The 22,106-nt window shown below is 42.5% G+C and overlaps 1 protein-coding gene across 2 annotated transcripts in view; it reads right to left on the reverse strand.

The window, feature by feature from the left end:
- Nucleotides 1–22,106, reverse strand: part of BAZ1A (bromodomain adjacent to zinc finger domain 1A) — a 353,746-nt gene that overhangs the window by 292,495 nt on the left and 39,145 nt on the right. For both annotated transcript variants that reach the window (XM_056545400.1, XM_056545399.1), the window contains exon 5: nt 14,434–14,535. In XM_056545400.1, coding sequence (XP_056401375.1) covers nt 14,434–14,535 — 102 coding nt within the window. The remainder of the gene's footprint in view (nt 1–14,433; nt 14,536–22,106) is intronic.

Raw genomic sequence — 22,106 nt, forward strand, 5'->3', positions numbered from 1 at the left:
CCCCTTCTGATGATAAACACAAGGTCCAAATACTCAACTTATAATTCGGATGATGCCCTTGAGAAACAAAATTCCAATGTTTGCTGTTGACATATTGTACAAAAAGGTTAAAATTGTTTCTGTGCCATCCCAAAGGAATCTGAGGTCATCAATATACCAAGGGTATAGTTTAAGGGTTCCAGCCCAAGGGGGGTTGTTATAAGTTCATCTTCTATGGCGCCTATGTGCAATATCACTAATTAAATGTGCAATATTTTCCATGTGCAATACCATTAGTAATGTAATTGCCATTTAGTACTTTTTCACGCATTGTAATGAAATACATAGTTTTTCTATTCTTTTAATTTGTTAATATGTCCTCTAGAGCCATTTCTGTGCAAAACTATGTGGACATGATCACTTATGTGAGTTATTTATAAACTGGTCGTTTTATCACCATTCCCATATAGTTTAGCTTTGCTTGTTTACATTGGCACGTTTCTATGTATTTGTATGTAAAATATATTCATTGAGCCAATCAATACTATAGTATCCCATTATCAACCAGTGTCTTAAATTTTTTTTTTTTTAAACTAAAAATTTTTTACAAATTATGCCATTTTGGCCATGAAGCTTTACTATTTCATATACAGAGTTTAATCACTATTATACATCTGCTGTGCATACATAGGTTTTAAATATTGTATACATCATCTTCCTTATCTTATTTTATATAACACAAGTTCCTTCCTCATTGTGTCACTGTGTAGCCCCTCAGCGCACAGAGATGAAACACATCGGCGCTCGGGGACTGCGCTCTTTATTGTGATTACTTCGTAGCGTGGCACGCACGAACAGGAGATGGGCAGCCTCGACTCGCTTTCTTTTCACACCGGAAGACATCATTGCCGAGCATGTGGTTTGCCCACTTCCGGATTCGGGCGGGTGGCATAAAGTGACTACAAGTCAAAGCATGCCTTGATATGCTCGTTAGGACTGCCGGAGAAAGCACACTTATTCTCACACTGGCAGACAGGTAATCTTCGCTACTACTTTGATCTATTTCACCATAATGTGGGCATATTGAACTGTGCAATTACAATAACATTGGTTTTGCTACATCATTTTGTTTCATAAGTGGGAAGCCTATTGGCTGAATTTGTGTGAGGGGCGGGAGTTTCTGCCCCCCAAACATTCAGGCGGGGTGTCAAGTAGTTGTGGTTAGGGGCGGGGGTATATAACGCCCCTGCTCCTACGGGGAGGGGCATACGTCACATTTTGCGGACAAATTGAAGTGGAAAACAGCTGTTTTGGAGGCGCTGCTCAAGGTGGTTACGAACCAACAGACACGGGCCAGCACAGGACAATAAATATTTTATTTGATAGGTAAGGACAACGCATTTCGGTACATGCAGAGTGCCTTCCCCAGGTCAAATTTGACAGTACACACTTTGTTGTAAGAAAGGAGTGTGCTGGTTGGGATCCTGTGTATTCGCAGTGCCAGAATGCTCAATCGGATTTATGTCTAAATAACGGGCGGGCCAGTCCATAGCTTCAATGCCTTCCTCTTGCAGGAACTGCTGACACACTCCAGCCACATGAGGTCTAGCATTGTGTTGCATTAGGAGGAACCCACGGCCAACCGCACCAGCAAATGGTCTCTAAAGGGGTCTGAGGATCTCATTTCGGTATCTAATGGCAGTCAGGCTACCTCTGGCCCCCCAAAGAAATGCCACCCTACACCATTACCGACCCACCGCCAAACCGGTCATGCTGTAGAATGTTGCAGGCAGCAGAACGTTCTCCACGGCGTCTCCAGGCTCTGTCACATGTGCTCAGTGCGAACCTGCTTTCATCTGTGAAGAGCACAGATCCTGCTACTGGGTTGTTGCCCTCCTACCTCGGCCTCCACGTCTCTTGATGTACTAGCCTGTCTCCTGGTAGCGTCTCCATGCTCTTGACACTACGCCGATAGACACAGCAAACATTCTTGCCACAGCTCACATTGATGTGCCATCCTGGACGAGCTGAACTACCTGAGCCACCTGTGTGGGTTGTAAACTCAGTCTCATGCTACCACTAGTGTGAAAGCACCGCCAGCATTAAAAAGTGACCAAATCATCAGCCAGGAAGCATAGGAACTGAGAAAAGGTCTTGTCACCACCTGAAGAACCACTCCTTTATTGGGGGTGTATTGTTAATTGAATAAAATTTCCACCTGTTGTCTGTTCCAACAGCAAATTAAATTGATTGTCAATCAGTGTTGCTTTCTAAGTGGACAGTGTGATTTCACAGAAGCATGATTGACGGAGTTACATTTGGTTGTTTAAGTGTTCCCTTTATTCTTTTGAGCAGTGTAGAAAGCAGCGTAATTTCACTTTTCCGTACAGTTCAGTCTCCAATTAGAATGGAGGGGATTGTAGTTCATTAAAGTGAAATCAGTGCATTTTTTTTTTTTTTTTTTTTTTACATAAAACAGTTGATATGCTCATGTAAACATGTCCTTGGATTCACAAATGATGCTAATGCTGTCAGCTTAAATGCTATTTTGTGATGTATTCACTGGCCGTTATTGGAGGTGTAAAAATACAGTAGTAAGATAAAAGTGGCACTCATTCATACATGTATAGTGACAGAGTCCGGGTGCTGAGTACCAAGTCGTGCATGCAGCCAGGCACATTATCAGTGTTATACTGACAGGATGAATACACTACACCACACCCTAGTAGTGCAGTATAACATACCAGCGATCTGCTGATATTTGTCAATGACGACTTGTGGGATGAGTAATAAGTAAAAATGAAAAAAATCCATCCCCCACCTTCCCCAAAATGTAAATTTTTTTTCTTTCCTTTTATGGTCCCTTTCTAAAAAAAAAAAAAAAAAAAATCTTTGGTCGTATCAATGAGGTTTAAGATGCTGTATCCTGGAGGCATTGCAGTCTAAGAACTGAGTTACCCTTTCAAAAAAGGTAAATACAGCTACTGCAATGATTTCAAAAAGGACTACTGTGACGGTCGAAGACTGCTCAATTCTTTGGAACCTTAGGACTTGCTGCTGCAAGTCAATCTGCTGTATTCATTGCCTCCTATGATGTAGCACGCAGGAATCTCTTCCTAGATCTAGAGGTCTCGAAGAGGTAAAGTGGGTGGGTCTGCTAGGAGCACGCATTCGCAGGGCTACACTAGCACTAGGCTCCTAACGCTGCCTTTGTTAGCTCTAGGCTGTAAGTGGCTCTCCCGACTCACAGCTCTCACATCAGGACATGGGAGCTGGGTAAAAATTTCAGCGCATTCGCTCTGAAGACAGAGCGCATCGCTCGGGGGCTGGAGGTGGATAACTAGCACAAAATACATATGCAAGAAGGGGAGCAGGCTTTGGGTGCCTGACTACAGAACCCAAAGTAAGACTGCCGGCAGGGGACCCACCTGCAGAGCGCAACAAGGTAGGTCAATAACAAGACAGAACGCAAACTCGGCGATAGCTAAACTTCCAAAAGTAAGTGAACCCTTTAGAAACTCCTGGTCACCCACACTATAACCCCGTGTATTGGGTTTAGTGTGGGTGAACTTTGTGACCGTTTTCCTTGAAATTGTTACGTGGTTAAAAAATAAAATAAAAAAAAAAGACTTCATATGGTAACAATCAGATTAGTCAAACCTATTATCGCAGGGATATTACGTGGCCCCTGTGGACCTGAACAATGCAAACTTTCACATTCCAATCCTTACGGCTAACAGACTGTTCCTATGCATTGTGGTAAGTATCCAGATGGCCTACAACACTTCCAGTTCACGGTGCTTCCCTTGAGATTACATCAGCTCCATTTGTATTCACTAAGGTGTTATCTTCAGTAGTTGAAGTCCTCAAATTGCCAGGGATAAGAGTAATCCCATATCTCGACGATTAGCTAATTATAGCCAGTACTTCAGCCTCTTGCTCAAGAAGCATGTGGCGACCTCTCTCAGTAGAGATAGGTTTAATAGTTAAAGAGGCACTGTCATTATCAAAAATAGAAAATTTATTCTGAAGTACTACTGATAAGATAACCTTTTAAAATACATATTTTAAAAAACGTCAGTTTTACTTAAAAATTAAAGATTAAAATGGCCTCCACTAGGGGTCATCTATCTTTATGAAGACAGACTACGACCGGTATTTAGTATGCTGCAAAACACAAAGTAAAGTGTGTTGGTATCCAGTATAGGAGATCACCATTGCACCACTGCAGCCTTCAGCTGTTCCTAAACTACAACCCCCTTGATGGGAGTTGAAGTTTTTCAACAGCTGGGGTACAATCTTTAACTCTGTTTTAGAGCTGTGTATTCTCCAGAGCTGTGTTCCTCCAGCTCTTGCAAAGACATTCAGGAGTCTGTGAAAGCAGAATGACACACAGTGACAGCTACGTTGATCAGCATCCAGCTTTACTAGGAACAGATAGAAAATGTATGTATAAAAACTACTGTGCAGTGATTTCCAGACTGCTAGGCTGCTCCTAGACTCAGTCATCCACAGTGAGGGAGAGAGAAGGACATGCCCTCTCCAAAAGGCAAGAACACTAAGCAAGTGAGCAAGATATACGGTAAATGCAATTTGTTAGGGACCTATAGGTCCAGGACACAAATTATGGGGCAGATTTATCAAAACATGTCTAGAGGAGGAGTGGTGCAGTTTAGCAACCTCAGATTGCTTCTTTCATTTTTCCCAGGCCTCTAAAAATGAAAGAAGCAATGTGATTGGTTGCTATGGGCAACTGCACCACGTCCTCTGCAAAGGTTTTGATAAAGCTACCCTTATATGTACATGATCAGGATTAGTTACTGAGTAACATATCACTTTTTCTTGGCACTATGACAGGTACGCTTTAATTTAGAAAAGTCATACCTTACTTCAGTCACAACAAAGCAATTTCTAGGTTTTCTTGTAGATTCCCAGAAAATGAAATTGGTACTATACAATCCAAGAAGGAACCACATTTAAGAAGAGTATCGAGTGAATTAGAAATCTAAGAAGTTTCTTAGGCCTCCTCTCATCTTGAGCTCTCATCTGCACCTGGGCACGTCATCTGAGACCTAAGTCTTGAGAAAATGGACAAAACATAGTCAGGTCTATATACCCTCCCCTTTCTCTACCCCATAACCAGACTTTCTCCCTGCCAGAGGAACAACATCAAAGACAGTATGTCACCAACATAATCTACATTGAAAGTCTTTATGACAGATGCTTCCGGTTAGGCTGGGGCACTCATGTTGCTGGGCGCACTGTAGCTGGTGTTCCGAGCTCAACAGAAAAGCAGCTCTTTTGAAACACATAACAAACAGGGTGGGAAGAGATGGCCAATACTACTTCTAGAAGTAAGCAAGATCCTGTCATTGGCAGAATCCAGGATAAAGAAGTTATCAGCTGTTATTTTCAGAGGAACCTGGAGTCAGAACAGGACCATTCCAGTAGAATGGTCCTAGTCTCAGGAAATCTTACAGGAAATCCTGAATCGGGGGAATAGGATACCAGAAAGACCTTATGGCCACCAGACTTCTTGCCAAGGTTCAGAAGTTGTGTTCCCTCTATGCAGAAGAGACCCTTCGCAGTTAACACCATGCCAATACAGGCATACATATTTCCTACAAACGCTATGATACAGAGGATATTCACTAAAGGTCAAGAGGGATCACACTTTGGCAAAAATGGGATTACCATTATCACAAAAGAGCGTGGTTCTCTCTCCTTATGGCAATAAGCCGGGGGACATATTGGGAACTCTCCCTTCAGGAAAAACAAGGCTTTATCTAACAGCCTGGAGGTTAGTAGGTACGGGTTAAGGTCTAAGGGATTTTCAGCCCAGGTTTTGGACACACTAGCACACTCTAGAAGTGTATGGGTTTGACAAGAGATTGTCTCGTAGTACAATATGAGTCCAGTTTGCTGCTCTATCAGCCTTCCTCCATATGAAACTGCTCAAGTTTGAGGAAGTCAGGGACTTCATAAGAGCCCTGTGCAAACTAAGACCTAAGAGGGTCCAGCCTGCAGGGATCTTTCACTGGTGCTAAGGCAGCTAAGAGAACAGCCCTTCAAATCATTAGAGGAGGCATCTTTGAACAGGTTATCCAGGTATCGAAAAAATGAGCTAATTTCTTTCAAAAAACCCTCCCTGTCTGTCTCTAGGCTGGGGTGGTTTTGCAGCTCTGTTCCATTGCAGTGAATGGAGCAAAGTTGTAAAACCAGACTAAACTTGGGGACAGATATGGTGCAGTTTTGGAAATAAATTTGTGCCATTTTTCAAGAAGTTTGCAACCCATGGCACTATAGCTAATCTCCTTGGGCAGGGATGGAAGAGAAAAATTGATAAAAGGTGTCAACGCAGGAGAGTGTGGATGGTGGATAAGCAGTCCCAAACTAGTTCCAAAGATATTCAAGCTGTTCTGCAGGCTCAGGGAGCAACAGTGCAAGAGCGAACTGTCGACATGAAAAAACGCTATGGCAGGAGACCCAGGAGGACCCCATTGCTGACAGACATTAAAAAGCAAGACTAAATTTTGCCAAAATGAACTTGAGTAAGCCAAAATCCTTCTGGGAAAAAGTCTTGTGTACAGACGAGACCAAGATAGAGCTTTTTGGTGAAGCACATTCTACTGTTTACAGAACGGAATGAGGCCTACAAAGAAAAGAACACAGTACCTACAGTGAAATATGGTCGAGGTTCTATGATGTTTTGGTTTCTCTGCTGCCTCTGGCAATGGGTGCCTTGAATGTAGGCATCATGAAATCTGAGGATTAACAATGGATTTTGGGTGGCACTGTACAGCCCAGTGTCAGAAAGCTGGGTTTGCGTCCGAGATCTTGAGTCTTCCAGCAGGACAATGACCCCAAACATGCGTCAAAAAGCACCCAGAAACGGATGGCAACAAAGCGCTGAAGAGTTCTGAAATGGCCAGCAATGAGTGCAGATCTAAATCCCATTGAACACCTGTGGAAAGATCTTAAAATTGCTGTCCGGAAATGGCGCCCTTCAAAAAAAATAAAAAATTTAAAAAAAAACTTGCAGTTTGCAAAGGAAGAGTGGTCCAACATTCCGGCTAAGGGGTTTAAGAAGCTTATTGATCGTTATAGGAAGCGACTGATTTCAGTTATTTTTTCTAAAGGGTGTGCAACCAAATATTAAGTTAAGGGTGCCAATAATTTTGTCAAGCCCATTTTTGAAATTTGGTGTGACATTACGTCCTATTTGCTTTTTTTCCCCTCCCTTTTTTGGTTTAGTTCCAATACACACAAAGGGAATAAACATGTGTATAGCTAAACATGTGTTACTGCAAATCCTTCTCTGTGAGAAATAATGTAGATACTCGAGTATAAGCTGAGTTTTTCAGCACCATTTTTCATGCCGAAAACGTCCCTCGTCTTATACGCGAGTGATGGGGGGGCGGTCCGTCCATAGTCGCCCATCTATGCTGCAGGGACAGTCCGACTTCCAATGGGGAGGGTGAGCCGGTTCGGGCCATCCATCTTGACCAGGAGGCCCTCTTCTACGCTCCGGGCTGGCCCTGGACTAGTGACGCTGAATTGACACCGCCGTGCAGGGACGTCCGTGCGCAGCCAACATCTGTGACTTCAGGGGCATCCCTACGCGACAGCGTCAATGCAGAGTCACTAGTCCGGGGCTAGCCTGCAGCGGAGAAGAGCTGAGACCTCCCCACTAGAAGTCAGACTGTCCCTGAAGCAACGTTGGACGGCTGCTAGGTAAGGACCGACAGAGCTGCAACTGGGGTGGTAAGTAGAAAACAAGAGAGGGGAATCTGGATGATGACAGGAGGGATGAGGGGGGTTTGGATGATGACCGTGGGAGTCGGGATGATGAAATCTGATGTATTTCCCACCCTTGGCTTATACTCGAGGCAATAGGTTTTCCTGGATTTTTGGAGTGAAATTAGGGGACTCGGCTTATATTCGGAATGGCTAATACTCGAGTGTATATGGTACTTCATTTTCTTGAAAAATTTCAAGGGCGTCCACATTTACGGCCAGACATTTATCATAGTTACATATTTAACTATTTGAGATATATACATATATAGCTGATATTTCATTGTCTTGGCGAATATAGAACGTGCAAAAATATCTGATACACAGAATTTTTTTTATTTGTGGACGAGATGTTTTGCAGTCTATGGTAGAACTGTTGGTCAACAAATCAGTGCAGACCGTTGTACACTCTACGATGTCTTCTATTTTCCCCAGTTCTCCTGTACAATCCACTTCTGAGGATAATATTTTTTTCTTCAGACCGAGGTTCAGAATAGAGGAAGATGTCGTTTTTGTGTGAAGATTCTGCAGGACCCCTTTTATTAGACAGCGCAGGGAACCCATATTTCAACCCAGGACAGATCAAACACCCGAGTCGGGCGAGTAGGTTCCCCATCCCAAAGTCTCTAAATATGTGTGCTACTGGGTGAAGAGACCATTAGATAAGGCCGCTCATAGGAAACTTAAACCAGACTGTCCCAGACCTACCCTACCCCACAAATTGTCCAACACTCCCGATTTGGATCCAACTCTGGTCCGATATTTGACCAAGTCGGAGAAAAACCCCAAAAAGGAGTAGACCCCTCCTTTAGGTTGATTCAGGACAAAATTTGTAGACCTTCTTGGTCCTTTGACCAAGATTCTGGATTTCACTGAGGAGGCATCCTCTTCAGAACACCCTATTAATTTACAGACTCTTCAAGGGTGGCTCAACATGCCCTGTGTCTTTTTGCCAGCAACATCATATCACACCTCACTTTTTTTTCCCAACCAGAGGACCCCAATGGAGGGCTAGAGGTCGAAGAGGATTCACAAGGTCAAGACCCACTGCAGGTAAGTGCTTTTCTCCCACATTTTTCTCATGCCCCTAGGGGGGGGGGGAAAAATAGCAAATTTTTTCCATGCTTGGTCCATAATTACATCAGATGTACGGATTCTAAGCACAGTGATGGGATTTTAAATAAAGTTCATAACCCCACCTGTTCAGATTCAGGAATCACACCCAATACATTTTTCCAACACCGATCGAGATCTTCTCCGTCTAGAAATCAAGTAACTATGTTCCAAAGGCGTAATTATTCAGGTTCCTGCAGATACTCCATGTTTTCTAAGCAATAAGTTCCTTGTAAAAAAGGACAGTGGTCACAGACCTGTCATAAATTTCAAAAATCTTGAGCAATTATGTCCTGCATCATCATTTCAAAATGGAAGGCATTTATCTTCTAAAAGACTTATTACAAGACGATTGGCTGCTCAAAATGGATCTCAAAAGACACCTGTCTCACAGTGCCTATGCATCCTATATCACAGCCATACCTCCAATTTTTATGGGAAGGTAAAAAATGTCAATTTACCAGTCTTCTTTTTCGGCCTGTCCTCAGCTCGATGGTGCTTCACAAAACGATTAAATCCAGTGATAGCTATATTAAGGGCTCAAGGAGTTCATCTGATCATATATTTAGATGATATTTTAATCATGGCAGATTAATTATTTCTACTACGCCTTCACTCTCATTGGACTTTAACCCTTCTTTCAAACCTAGGTTTCAATATAAACTCTGAGAAATCTATTTTGACCCCTTCAGAGGAGATCGAATGAGTATTGATTAGAAACCCTAAAAATTCTACCATATTGAGTCTCTCTATCAGGAAATTGAAAATAATATGGAGATAAATTCAATTTGTTTTTAACAATTGGTATTGTCTAGGTTGAGGCCCTCTGTGTGGTTCCCTTTCCACTGGTGAGAAATGGTCTGAATAAGAATCACACTTTCACAAATTGCCTAGAACTCTTAGCAGGTTTCTTCCCCCTCAAAAGTTTCGCCAAAGACTTGACGCATTGTTGTATTCTCCTGCAGATGGACAATATATCTGCAATACAATCCATCAATTAGGAGGCACCAGGTTAAAAATTATTAGCCAGCATCGCAAAAGAATTTTTGGCATTTTTGTCTGGACAAGGATATTACCTTGAAAGCAGAATATCTCCCCGGTATAACTCCATTATATAACGTTCATTTTTTTTTTTTTTTTTTAGCAAGAACAGAGATTGGAAAATAGATCCTCTAAATTTCAAACAACTCAATTATACAGTTGCATCCAGACTAAATCGTCAAATTCCTCAATTTTACAGTTGGCGTCTGGATCCGGAATCTCTAGGCACAGATTCATTACTTCAGATCTGGCCCTCAGGGACGCTGTACGCTTTTCCTCCATTTGCTCCGATTCCGAGAACACTGCTCATGACCAGAGATCAGAAATAGACAATGATCTTGATAACTCCATTATGTGCCAACTCAACTTTCTTCCCTCAAATTCTAGGGATGTCCATAGATTTCCCACGCATCCTTCCAACTCACCACTCCATTCTTCTGGACACATCCTGGAACCCTCAATCCTCTTGTTTTATCGGGTCTTCTGTCTGGTAGCTTGGTTCATTTCAGGGAAGCAGAATCTGCCCTCAAAATCAACTTGAGACATCCTTTCAGATAAGTGGGCACCAGGTACCAGATCAGCTTATGGATTAGCCTGGAAATTTTTTTCTAATTGGTGCATACAATGGGCATTGGATCCCATACATGCACCTTTAAATCAGGTTCTGAATTTTCTTTCGCATTTTTTTGACTCAGGTAAGGTTTATAGAACCTTAGAATATCATTGTCTTCCAATGAAACTATTCCATTGAAACCATTATGTTTCAAACTTATGTTATACTGCAGACAAAGAAGTGTGTAGTCCAGCTCACTCCCTCAGCCCGTCGCGCCAGGACCGGCGTGGGCAACACCGACTGGAACTGACAAGTAAAGCAAAATGTCCAGCGCGAATGCAAAGGAACTGGATGTTTATTCCAATAGCCAAAAAGACAAGGAGAACATGACAAGGTGACGCGTTTCGGTCCTAAGACTGGACGTAAGTCATACATGACTAAGGTCCAGTCTTAGGACCGAAACGCGTCACCTTGTCATGTTCTCCTTGTCTTTTTGGCTATTGGAATAAACATCCAGTTCCTTTGCATTCGCGCTGGACATTTTGCTTTACTTAAACTTATGTTATGTCTCATTTCATTCATGAGGGTCTCAGATGTTCACGCTTGAGTTATTTCTCAGACATTTTCCCCACAAGGAATTACTGTACTTATTGGGGTATACCTCGCATAGGCCTATAACACACACCCTCATTTTTCCAAAGAAATTTGGGTAAAATTTTTTTTTTACCCATATATCCTTGTTAAAACGAGGGTGCGTGTGATTGTGTGTATATTTCGATAAACTCTAGTCTAGCCGCTGTGGTTCATGTAACTGCAGTGGCTTCTGCGGGGCCAGAGTCCCGCTGCCACTGCCCGATTCCCTCCCCATCCCCGGCTTTCATATTTACCTGTCCAGGGGCGTGCTGCTCCTGCAGGCTCCAGCGGCATCCTGCGCTGTAGCTGTGCTCTGCGCAATGACGAGTAATGTAGCGTTGAGGACGTCACTCGTCAATGCACAACAACAGCACAGGATGCCGCTGGAGCGCGCCACTGGACAGGTGAATATGAAAGCCAGGGATGGGGAGGGAATCCGGTGGCGGCAGCTGGACTGACCCAGCAGAACTTGCTGCAGGTACAGGATTTAAAGCGCCTGCTTTAAATCATTTAACCGCAGCTACTTTTGCGGGACCAAAAAAAGTGTTTAATCGGCATATAAAACGCAGATAGACTAAGCTAATAAGTTTTAGCTTGGAAAATGCATGTTATACGCCAATAAATACGGTACTTTTCATATCTATAAACATACCAAGACATAGCTTCATAGTTTCTTACCCAGCAAATCTGTGTCGTTCGCTGCCTAAGAATTTACAAACAAAGAACAGAATCCCGTACGAGGTCAGTCGATTCTCAACTAATTGCTTTTTGTGAACCTCATTTACCAGTTTCTTCCCCAATATTGGCCAGATGGATTAGACAAACTATGTCCCTAGCTGGTATAGACACTTCTCTTTTTGGAGGCCATTCCACTAGAAGTACAATGTCTACTAAGGTTCGTTCAGCAGGATGTTCCTTAGATATTTTAAATGACACTAATTGGTTTTCAGAATCCACCTTTAAAACTTTTTATTTCATACCCGATTCACGTGTCTATGGTTTTATTTTAGAAAATTTAATTTAATATGATGATTTTATGTTTTCTTATATTTTATAAGCTTTAAACAATAATCATGTGAGCCTCCTTCTTGTAATAAAATTGAAGGTTTTCCTACCCTTTGCGACAGAAAATATAGATTTTATTAAAAGACAGGAGGCGAACATTATCCCTCTCAGTTAACCCAACCCCATTTATATTTCTTAATTTTTTTTTCTTACAGCATAATCAAGCCTTCAGTCGATTACTACATCTCTTGGTCCTCATGAGTTACAATTTCTAGGATTGGTTTCAACATATGTTCCAGATCACATTCGTTCTTAAAGGGGTATTCCAGGCAAAAACTTTTTTTTATACATCAACTGGCTCCGGAAAGTTAAACCGATTTGTAAATTACTTCTATTAAAAAAATCTTAATCCTTTCAATAGTTATTAGCTTCTGAAGTTGAGTTGCTGTTTTCTGTCTAACTGCTTTCTGATGACTCACGTCCCGGGAGCTGTCCAGCTCCTATGGGGATATTCTCCCATCATGCACAGCTCCCGGGACGTGACATCATCATTGAGCAGTTAGCTTCTGAAGTTTTCGGTCTAATAACTATTGGAAGGATTAAGATTTTTTAATAGAAGTAATTTACAAATCTGTTTCACTTTCCGGAGCCAGTTGATAGATAGATAGATTTATATATATATATATATATATATATATATATATATATATATATATATATATATATTTATATTTATATTTATATTTATATTTATATTTATATTTATATTTATATTTATATTTATATTTATATTTATATTTATATTTATATTTATATTTATATTTATATATATATATATATATATATATATATATATATATATATATATATATATATATATATATATATATATATGTATAAAAAAGTTTTTGCCTGGAATACCCCTTTAATTTAAAAAGATGAAATATCACATTCCAATTTTACCCCTACTGTTTAATCAAAGAAAGAGGAAGTGGATTTATCGGTTGAGGCATTATAACAGGACTGTACAGTGATTGGCTACTGGCCGAACCTAATTAACATCATGTTCTTTTAAAGCATAATGTTCGCTTCCTGTCTTTAATAAAATCTATATTTTCCTCACAAAGAGTAGGAAAATCTCCAACTATTAACCGTTCAATCGCCTAAGCATCTTTGTCAGGGTTAAGTATACAATATGCCCTTTAGGACGCTCTCCAGAAGCTAATTCGTATTGTAATACCGTATTTTTTGGCGTATAACACGCATTTTTTAGGCAAATTTTTTTGGCTTAAGTCTGTGTCCAGCGTTGTCACTGTGCGCTGAGCAATGACGAGTGACGCCCTCAACGCAACGTCACTGCGCGCCGCACCGTGACAGCTCAGGACGACGGCAGAGCCTGAAGGAGTGTGGTCCCCAGGACATGTAACTATAAAACCAGTGAGGGAATCTGGCAACGGGACTCTGGCCCCCCAGAAGCAGCTGCAATTAAATGATTTAAAGCGCCCGCTTTAAACCATTGAACTGCAGCGGCTTCTGCGGGGCCAGAAACAGTTTTTCGATGTATACCCACACACGCAACCTCGTTTTAACAAGAATATTTGGGTAAAAAAGAAATTACAATAGAGAAATTTAGGTGCACTACTGTGGTAGATGTATACAGTGACATTGGCTATCCCTCAACACTGATGTTAAAATTGAGACATTCGCCAGTGTATCCTTATATGAAGGACACACCAGAGCCCGCACACCAACGCCAAGGTTTCGCAAATGGCGCGGGACCCAACGCTAACCTACCTGTGCATAATAAGCAAAAACTGCGCCATTTGAGAAACCTTGGCATTGGTGTGCAGGCTCTGGTGTGTCCTTCATATAAGGATACATTGGCGAATGTCTCAATTTTAACATCAGTGTTGAGGGATTAGCCAATGTCATTGTATACATCTACCACAGGAGTGCACCTAAATTTGTGTATTGTATTATTCTAATTGTTACATATCCACACCGTTTATCTGATGTAGGATTCTATTGTGGTACTTGTAGTCCGCTGCAGGCATCCCCCATTGTATGCATTTTTATGCTGGGGATCGCCCCTAGCAACGGACTACAAGGGCAGGATCTGCTCCACCAGTATAAATGCACAACTGCATTTGGGGTTGAGCACCTCCAGCCATTTGAGACCAAGTTTTTTGCTGTTTAAAAAAGAAATTACCAAAATTTCCTTGGAAAAATAAGGTTGAGTTATAGGCCGGTGCGTGGTTAACCCAGATAAACACAGTATAGAGTTATGACAATAACAACATCAGCATACATACCTGACTTGGCATTGTTTCACAGTGACCGATTCATACATTTCTTTTACAATAGGTTCAACTTTGTATTTGAATAATAATGGGTCAATGGAGTCTTTTTTCTTCCTTAATGGGAGAAGAAAATCATTTAAGTTTGTAAATTTTGGTGAGGTATAGTTCAATACAAACTTCATTGATAATCCTGGCTTTTAAAGGCTATAGACAACTTTCACTTTCTATTTTTCATTCATTTTAAAAGAATCCTACAGCTAGTTTACCTGCACTAAAACCAGTATACTGGGTTATAGTGTGGGTGAGCAGCTGTAAAATAAGGGGTTATGCTTGTAAATAGTTTTATTTCTAATGCACTTATTCCTTATTCAAATTCTTCACTCATGTCACACGGAAGCTAGAGCAAGCTAGGGGAGATGAGCGCATCTCAATGCGCCACTGAAGCCTCGCTACACCCGAATTCCAGGTGTAGTAAGTCCGTGGTGCCTGCACACCTCCCCCCGCAGGCTCTCATGTTCTAGTGACATGAGTGACAAAAAATAAGATATCGCAATAGAGGGTATTGGTTCTGCGTTGGACCACGCTAAGCTCAGAGCTTTACCAAGCATAAATCGAAATTCAAACAACAACAACCAAAATGTGCTCAGGGTATGCCTAAAACATAGCTTTTAATAGGTCTGTTAACCACTCAGCGACCAAGGGCGTACCTGTACATATCTATCACCAGGCATCCCGTGCCAATGCCCAAGGGGGGTCCTGTCACCCCCCAAGTCGGCAATTGCTAATCGCCAATTAATTTATACCGCTGATTTGCGGCGATTCCGGGTCATACGGGTCTCCGGTGACACAGAAAATAAGGGGGGGGGGGGGGGGGGAAAGGGAGAAAATCAGTGTTGTCCAAGACACCCACGATCCCCCTGGAGATATTAGTGAGGTGCCAGGGGTGCCACCCCTCCTATCCCTGCTATTGGTCGGTTAGAAGCAACTGACCAATAGCAGATCGGGGGCGGGGGGGGGGGGGGGGGGGGGGGGTGACGTTAAAGTTCGGTTCCCCCCCTTTCTGCCCACCAACAGTAGTCAGGGCAGAATGGGGGAACGGACTGTGTCCGGTGCCCGAGGTCCACTTAACATAGGCGATCGGTGGATGGCGGCAATGCAGCTCCCAGGTGCGGCGACCCTATGTAAGCCGGTGAGTACAGTGGTCCCTCAACATACGATGGTAATCTTTTACAAATGAATCGTTTGTTGAAACCATCGTATGTTGAGGGATCCGTGCAAAGTAAAGAATAGGAAGCTGTACTCACCTGTCCCCGCCGCTCCGGACCCGTAACCGCTGCCCTGTATGTTGCGCTCCATCTCTGTCGCTCCGGAACGTCTCTGCTACCCGGGTACGTCGCCGTCATCACATCACTACACACGCCGCTCCTATTGGATGATAAGTCGTGCGCAGCGACGTGATGACGACAATGGAGAGCGCCGGCGATGGAGGGGATCCTGAAGAGGACGCTCCGGAGCCCCGAGGACAGGTAGGAGATCACCGGAGCGCACAAGGGGCACCGTAAACGGCTCTCCGGCAGCAGCTGAAGCAGTCAGCACTGATAGCCTTTTATGCGATGGCCCCCGACATACAAAAGCATCGTATGTTGATGCTGCCTTCAACATGCGATGGCCTCAGAGGCCATCGCATGTTGAAATTATCGTATGTCGGGGCCATCGTAGGTCGGGGGGGGGGGTCACTGTAGTTGCCTAGCAACATCTGGAGGGCTACAGTTTTGAGACCATTATACAGTGGTCTCAAAACTGTAGCCCTCCAGCTGTTGCAAAGCTACAACTCCCAGCATGCCCAGACAGCTGTCTCAGCATGTTTGGAGTTGTAGTTGCATACCTCCAGCTGTTGCATAACTTATTTGGCATACTAAACTATCAAATTATGGAAATGTCTGTTATAATTACCTGGTTGTATTATTCTACCTCCCTGATGACGCCATTTGATATTTAGTGGATAAAACGTGTCGGAGGTTACTTTATTTATCTGCCTTAAAGGGCCCAGCAAAGCCTGGTGTGTGCTGTGTTGTGGATTGTATTAAGTTTGATCATAATTTGAGAACGCAAAATATTTTTTGTTTTTGTGTGGGATCACAGGCACAAAGCAGAGGTATTAGTTTTTAACAGACCTATTAAAAGCCATGTTTTAGGCACACCCTGGGCACCTTTTGGTTGTTCTTTGAATTTTGACATGAGTGAAGAATTTAAATAATCAAGGGGGCGGGCCAGGAAGTGAATAAAGCGAAGGCATGGGAGCTCGGCCAGCCAGCTCTCGAGCTCTAATGTGCGCTAGGGTGCATTAGGAAAAAATATTTTTACAAGCATAACTCTGCACTGAACAGATTTAAGGGATTAACCACTTATTTTACAGCTGTTCAACCACACTAACCCAGCATACTGAGTTTAGTGCTGGTGAACTGTCAGATTATCTTTAAAGTCTTAAATCCTTAAGATCTAGCATGTACATGAGGAAAAAAAAATTAAAGCAGCAGTAAACTGTACATACACATTCAGTATATGTCCATTAGAAGGAGATACACATTAGAAGAGCAGGAAACAATGAGCAGACTGAATATTGCTTATTAGAGAGTCTGAAAGTAAATATTAATTCCAGGTAACTACTAGCATCTAAAAATGAATTCATGCAAAAATTCAGGAAGTCTGCGACTAGCGGCCTAGTAGAGCTTCCTCCATAAACAGCCAGTGCCAGATACTATCAGATGCTGGCATTCTGTGACCAACACGGGAGATCATTCTTATGCCAAATCATTTGACCCTATCCCCTTAAGGACGTAGGTCATATTCACCTTAAGGTGCAGCCTTTATTTGCACATCTGACCACTGTCACTTTATGCATTCATAACTCTGGGATGCTTTTACCTTTCATTCTGATTCAGAGATTGTTTTTTCGTGACATATTCTACTTTAACACAGCGTTAAATTTGTGTCGTCACTTGCATCCTTTCTTGGTGAAAAATCCAAAAAGGTAGTGAAAAGTTGGAAAATTGCTACATTTTTATAACTTTGAAACTCTCTGCTTGTAAGGAAAATTGATATTCCAAATAAATTATATATTGATTAACAAATACAATATGTCTACTTTATGTTGACATAATAAAGTTGACATGTTTTTACTTTTTCAAGACAGAGTGCTTCAAAGTAAAGCAGCAATTTTCCAAATTTTCACGAAAATTTTAAAATCTGAATTTTTCAGGGACCAGTTAAGTTTTAAGTGGATTTGAGGGGCCATTCTGTGAGAAAAGCCCCATAAATGACCCCATTATAGAAACTATACCCCTCAAAGTATTCAAAATGACAAAGAAAGTTTGTTAACCCTTTAGATGTTCCACAAGAATAGCAGCAAAGTGTAGGAGAAATATCAAAATCTGCATTTTTTTACATTAACATGTTCTTGTAGCCCTTTTTTTTCCCCCATTTTTTTAAGTGGTATAAGGAGAAAGCCCCCAAAATTTGTAGCCCAATTTCTCTCGAGTATGGAAATACTTTATATGATGACCAAGTGCTCTGCGGGCTCAAGGAGGAAAGAGCAACTGTGGGATTATTTTAAAAACAAATTTTGCTGTCATGGTTTTTGGGGGGCCATGTTGCATTTAGGAAGCCCCCATGGTGCCAGAACAGCAACAAAACAAAACAAAAAAAACATGGCATACCATTTTGGAAACCACACCCCCCTCAAGGAACGTAACAAGGGGTATAGTGAACCTTAACACCTCACAGGTGTTTAACAACTTTGCATTGAAGTTGGACACGAAAATGGAAAATTTGATTTTTTAAACACAAATGATGGCGTTACCCAAAATTTTGAAGCCCAATTTCTCCTGAATAAAAAAAACGCCCCATTTGTGTACATTAACCCCTTAAGGACCTAGGGTTTTTCTGTTTTTGCATTTTCGTTTTTTGCTCCTTGCCTTTAAAAAAATCATAACTTTCAATTTTGCACCTAAAAATCCATATGATGGCTTATTTTTTGCGCCACCAATTCTACTTTGTAATGACGTCAGTCATTTTGCCCAAAAATCTACGGTGAAACAGAAAAAAAAAATCATTGTGCGACAAAATTGAAAAAAAAAAACGCTGTTTTGTAAATTTTGGGGGCTTCCGTTTCTACGTAGTACATTTTTTCTGTAAAAATGACACCTTATCTTTATTCTGTAGGTCCATACGGTTAAAATGATACCCTACTTATATAGGTTTGATTTTGTCGTATTTCTGGAAAAAATCATAACTACATGCAGGAAAATTAATACATTTAAAATTGTCATCTTCTGACCCCTATAACTTTTAAATTTTTCCGTGTATGGGGCGGTATGAGGGCTCATTTTTAGCGCTGTGATCTGAAGTTTTTAACGGTACCATTTTTGCATTGATAGGACTTATAAAAAGTGACCAAAAATGCACAATTTTGGACTTTGAAATTTTTTTGCGCGCACACCATTGACCGAGCGGTTTAATTAACCCCTTAAGGAGGCATGACGTAAATGTACGTCCTGGTGCGGTGGTACTTAACGCACCAGGACGTACATTTACGTTTTGTGCGTAACCGTCCTGTCATGCGCGGCTGAACCCAGCTGCTGAACGCAGCCAGGGACACAATGGCAATGGCCGACGCCCGCGATCTCGCGTCCGCCATTAACCCCTCAGGTGCCGGGATCAATACAGATCCTGGCATCTGTGGCAGTACGCGATTTGAATGAATGATCGGATCGCCCGCAGCGCTGCTGCGGGGATCCGATCATTCAGAACGACGCATGGAGGTCTCCTCACCTTCCTCCTTCCGGCATCTTCTGCTCTGGTCTGAGATCGAGCAGACCAGAGCAGAAGATCGCCAATAGAACAGATCAGTATTAGCAATCATGGTATTGCTATGAATAGTCCCCTATGGGGACTATTCAAGTGTAAAAAAAAAAAAAATAATAATGTAAAAGTAAAAAAAAGTGAAAAATCCCCTCCCCCAATATAAAGTAAAACGTCCGTTTTTTTCCTATTTTACCCCCAAAAAAGCGTAAAAAATAAATTTTATAGACATATTTGGTATCGCCGCGTGCGTAAATGTCCAAACTATTCAAATAAATCCCGTACGGGGAACGGAACAAAAAAAAAAAAAGTCCAAAATTGCTACTTTAATACATTTTCTTAAAAAAAAAATTAAAAATGTATTAAAAGTTTTTTATATGCAAATGTGGAATCAAAAAAAAAGTACAGATCATGGCGCAAAAAATGAGCCTCCATACCGCCGCTTATACAGAAAAATAAAAAAAGTTAGAGATCATCAAAATAAAGGGATTATAAACGTACTAATTTGGTTAAAAAGTTTGTGATTTTTTTTAAGCACAACAATAATAGAAAAGTATGTAATAATGGGTATCATTTTAATCGTATTGACCCTCAGAATAAAGAACACACGTCATTTTTACCATAAATTGTACGGCGTGAAAACGAAACCTTCCAAAATTAGCAAAATTGCGTTTTTCTTTTTAATTTCCCCACAAAAATAGTGTTTTTTGGTTGCGCCATACATTTTATGATATAATCAGTTAGGTCATTACAAAGGACAACTGGTCGCGCAAAAAACAAGCCCTCATACTAGTCTGTGGATGAAAATATAAAAGACTAGGAGGAAAAAACGAAAACGTAAAAATGAAGGCCTTAAGGCCAAAATGGGCTGAGTCCTTAAGGGGTTAATGATATTTTTATAATTCGGACATTTCCGCACGCGGTGATACCATATATGTTTATTTTTATTTACACTTTTTCTATGGGAAAAGGGGGGGTGATTCAAACTTTTAATAGGGGAGGGGTTAAATGATATTCATTCACTTTTTTTTCACTTTTTTTTGCAGTGTTATAGTTCCCATAGGGACCTATAACACTGCACACACTGATCTTTATCATTGATCACTGGTTTCTCATAGGAAACCAGTGATCGATGATTCTGCCACATGACTGCTCATGCCTGGATCTCAGGCACTGAGCAGTCATTCGGCGATCGGACAGTGAGGAGGCAGGTAGGGACCCTCCTGCTGTCCTGTAAGCTGTTCGGAATGCCGCGATTTCGCCGTGGCTATCCCGAACAGCCCACTGAGTTAACCGGCAGCTTTCACTTTTGCTTTTAGCCGCGCGGCTAAAGGGTTAATAGCGCTCGGCGCTGCGCGCTATTAGTGGCGGGTCCCGGCTTCACTATGACGCCGGGCCCGCCGTGATATGATGCCGCGTTATATCACGGGAGAAGGGACCAAGGACGTACCAGTACGTCCTTGGTCCTTAAGAGGTTAAAGTGCTCTGCTGGCGTACTACAAGTTCCGGAACAGAAGGAGCACCATTGGACTTTTGGAAAGAGAATTTTGCTGGAATTGAAGTTGAAGTTGGGGCCTTTTGCATTTACAAACCTCCCATAGAGATCGAACAGCAGAAACCCCCCACATGTGACACCATTTTGTAGACTAGACCACTCTAGGAACTTAACAAGGGTTACAGTGAGTACTTACTAGGGATCGACCGATATCGTTTTTTTAGGGCCAATAGCGATAATCAGTGGAGGTTAGGGCCGATAGCCGATAACTTATATCGATATTCCGGTATAAGTTATCAGCTATTTATCCTCTAGCGACACCGCTGCAGATCATTGATTTAAAGTGGGAGCTTTAAATCAATGCACTGCAGTGGCTTTTGCGGTGCCATAGGCCGCCGCTGCCACCCGCTTCTCTCCCCCTGCCTGTCCGGGGGTCCTGAGACCTATCACCGCCACCGTTCCCCCCCCCCCGCCGCACCGTGCCGCGGGGGGCCTCCAGCTGTTGCAAAACTACTACTCCCAGCATGCCAGGACAGCAGTTGGCTGTCCGGGCATGCTGGGAGTTTTAGTTTTGCAACAGCTGGAGGGGCCTACCTTCCATCCCAGAACCCTGACCTACCTTCCCAGTTGCTGCAGGGGCCGCCCGGGGAGGGTGGTCCGGGCCATCCATCCTTCCTGCAGTGTCCTGTGGCATTCCGGGTGGAGGGTGGAACGGTCCGGGCTGTCCTTCTCCGGGGGTCCTCTTCTCCACTCCGGGCAGGCTCTGGCCTAATAACGCTGCATAGACGCCGCTGCGCAGCGACGCACCTGACGTCACGGCGTAGTGGCGTCTATGTAGCGTACTAGGCCGGAGCCTGCCCGGAGTGGAGAAGAGAACCCCCGGAGAAGGACAGCCCGGACCGGTAGGTACACCCTCCACCCGAAATGCCGCAGGACACTACAGGAAGGATGGATGACTCAGACCACCCCCATTACGGGTAAGTTTAATTTTTTTTTTTTTATTGACTCGGAGGGTGGGGGAGGGGCCCGACCGGTATAGCGGTAGGGGCAAAAATCCATACCATGGGAGAAAAAAAAAAAAAACTGTATCTGGTTCATACCGGTATACCGCCCAGCACTACGGTGGGAGGTTGCGACGTGGTTCGGCGGGTCGGGGTGCGGTGGGGGCAGTGCGGGGCATTATCGGCAAGGTAATTGCCCATTTAAGGCCATGCAAAAAAGGATATCCCGTATAGACAACTAATGCACCTACGTAGAATCAATAGTACTCAGCCAATCTTCTGCAAGATAGCCTAAAATAGAGTACGGAAGACATACAGGATTTATTGGC

Source organism: Hyla sarda, chromosome 11, assembly GCF_029499605.1.
Source record: "Hyla sarda isolate aHylSar1 chromosome 11, aHylSar1.hap1, whole genome shotgun sequence".
NCBI classification, from domain to species: Eukaryota; Metazoa; Chordata; class Amphibia; order Anura; family Hylidae; genus Hyla; species Hyla sarda.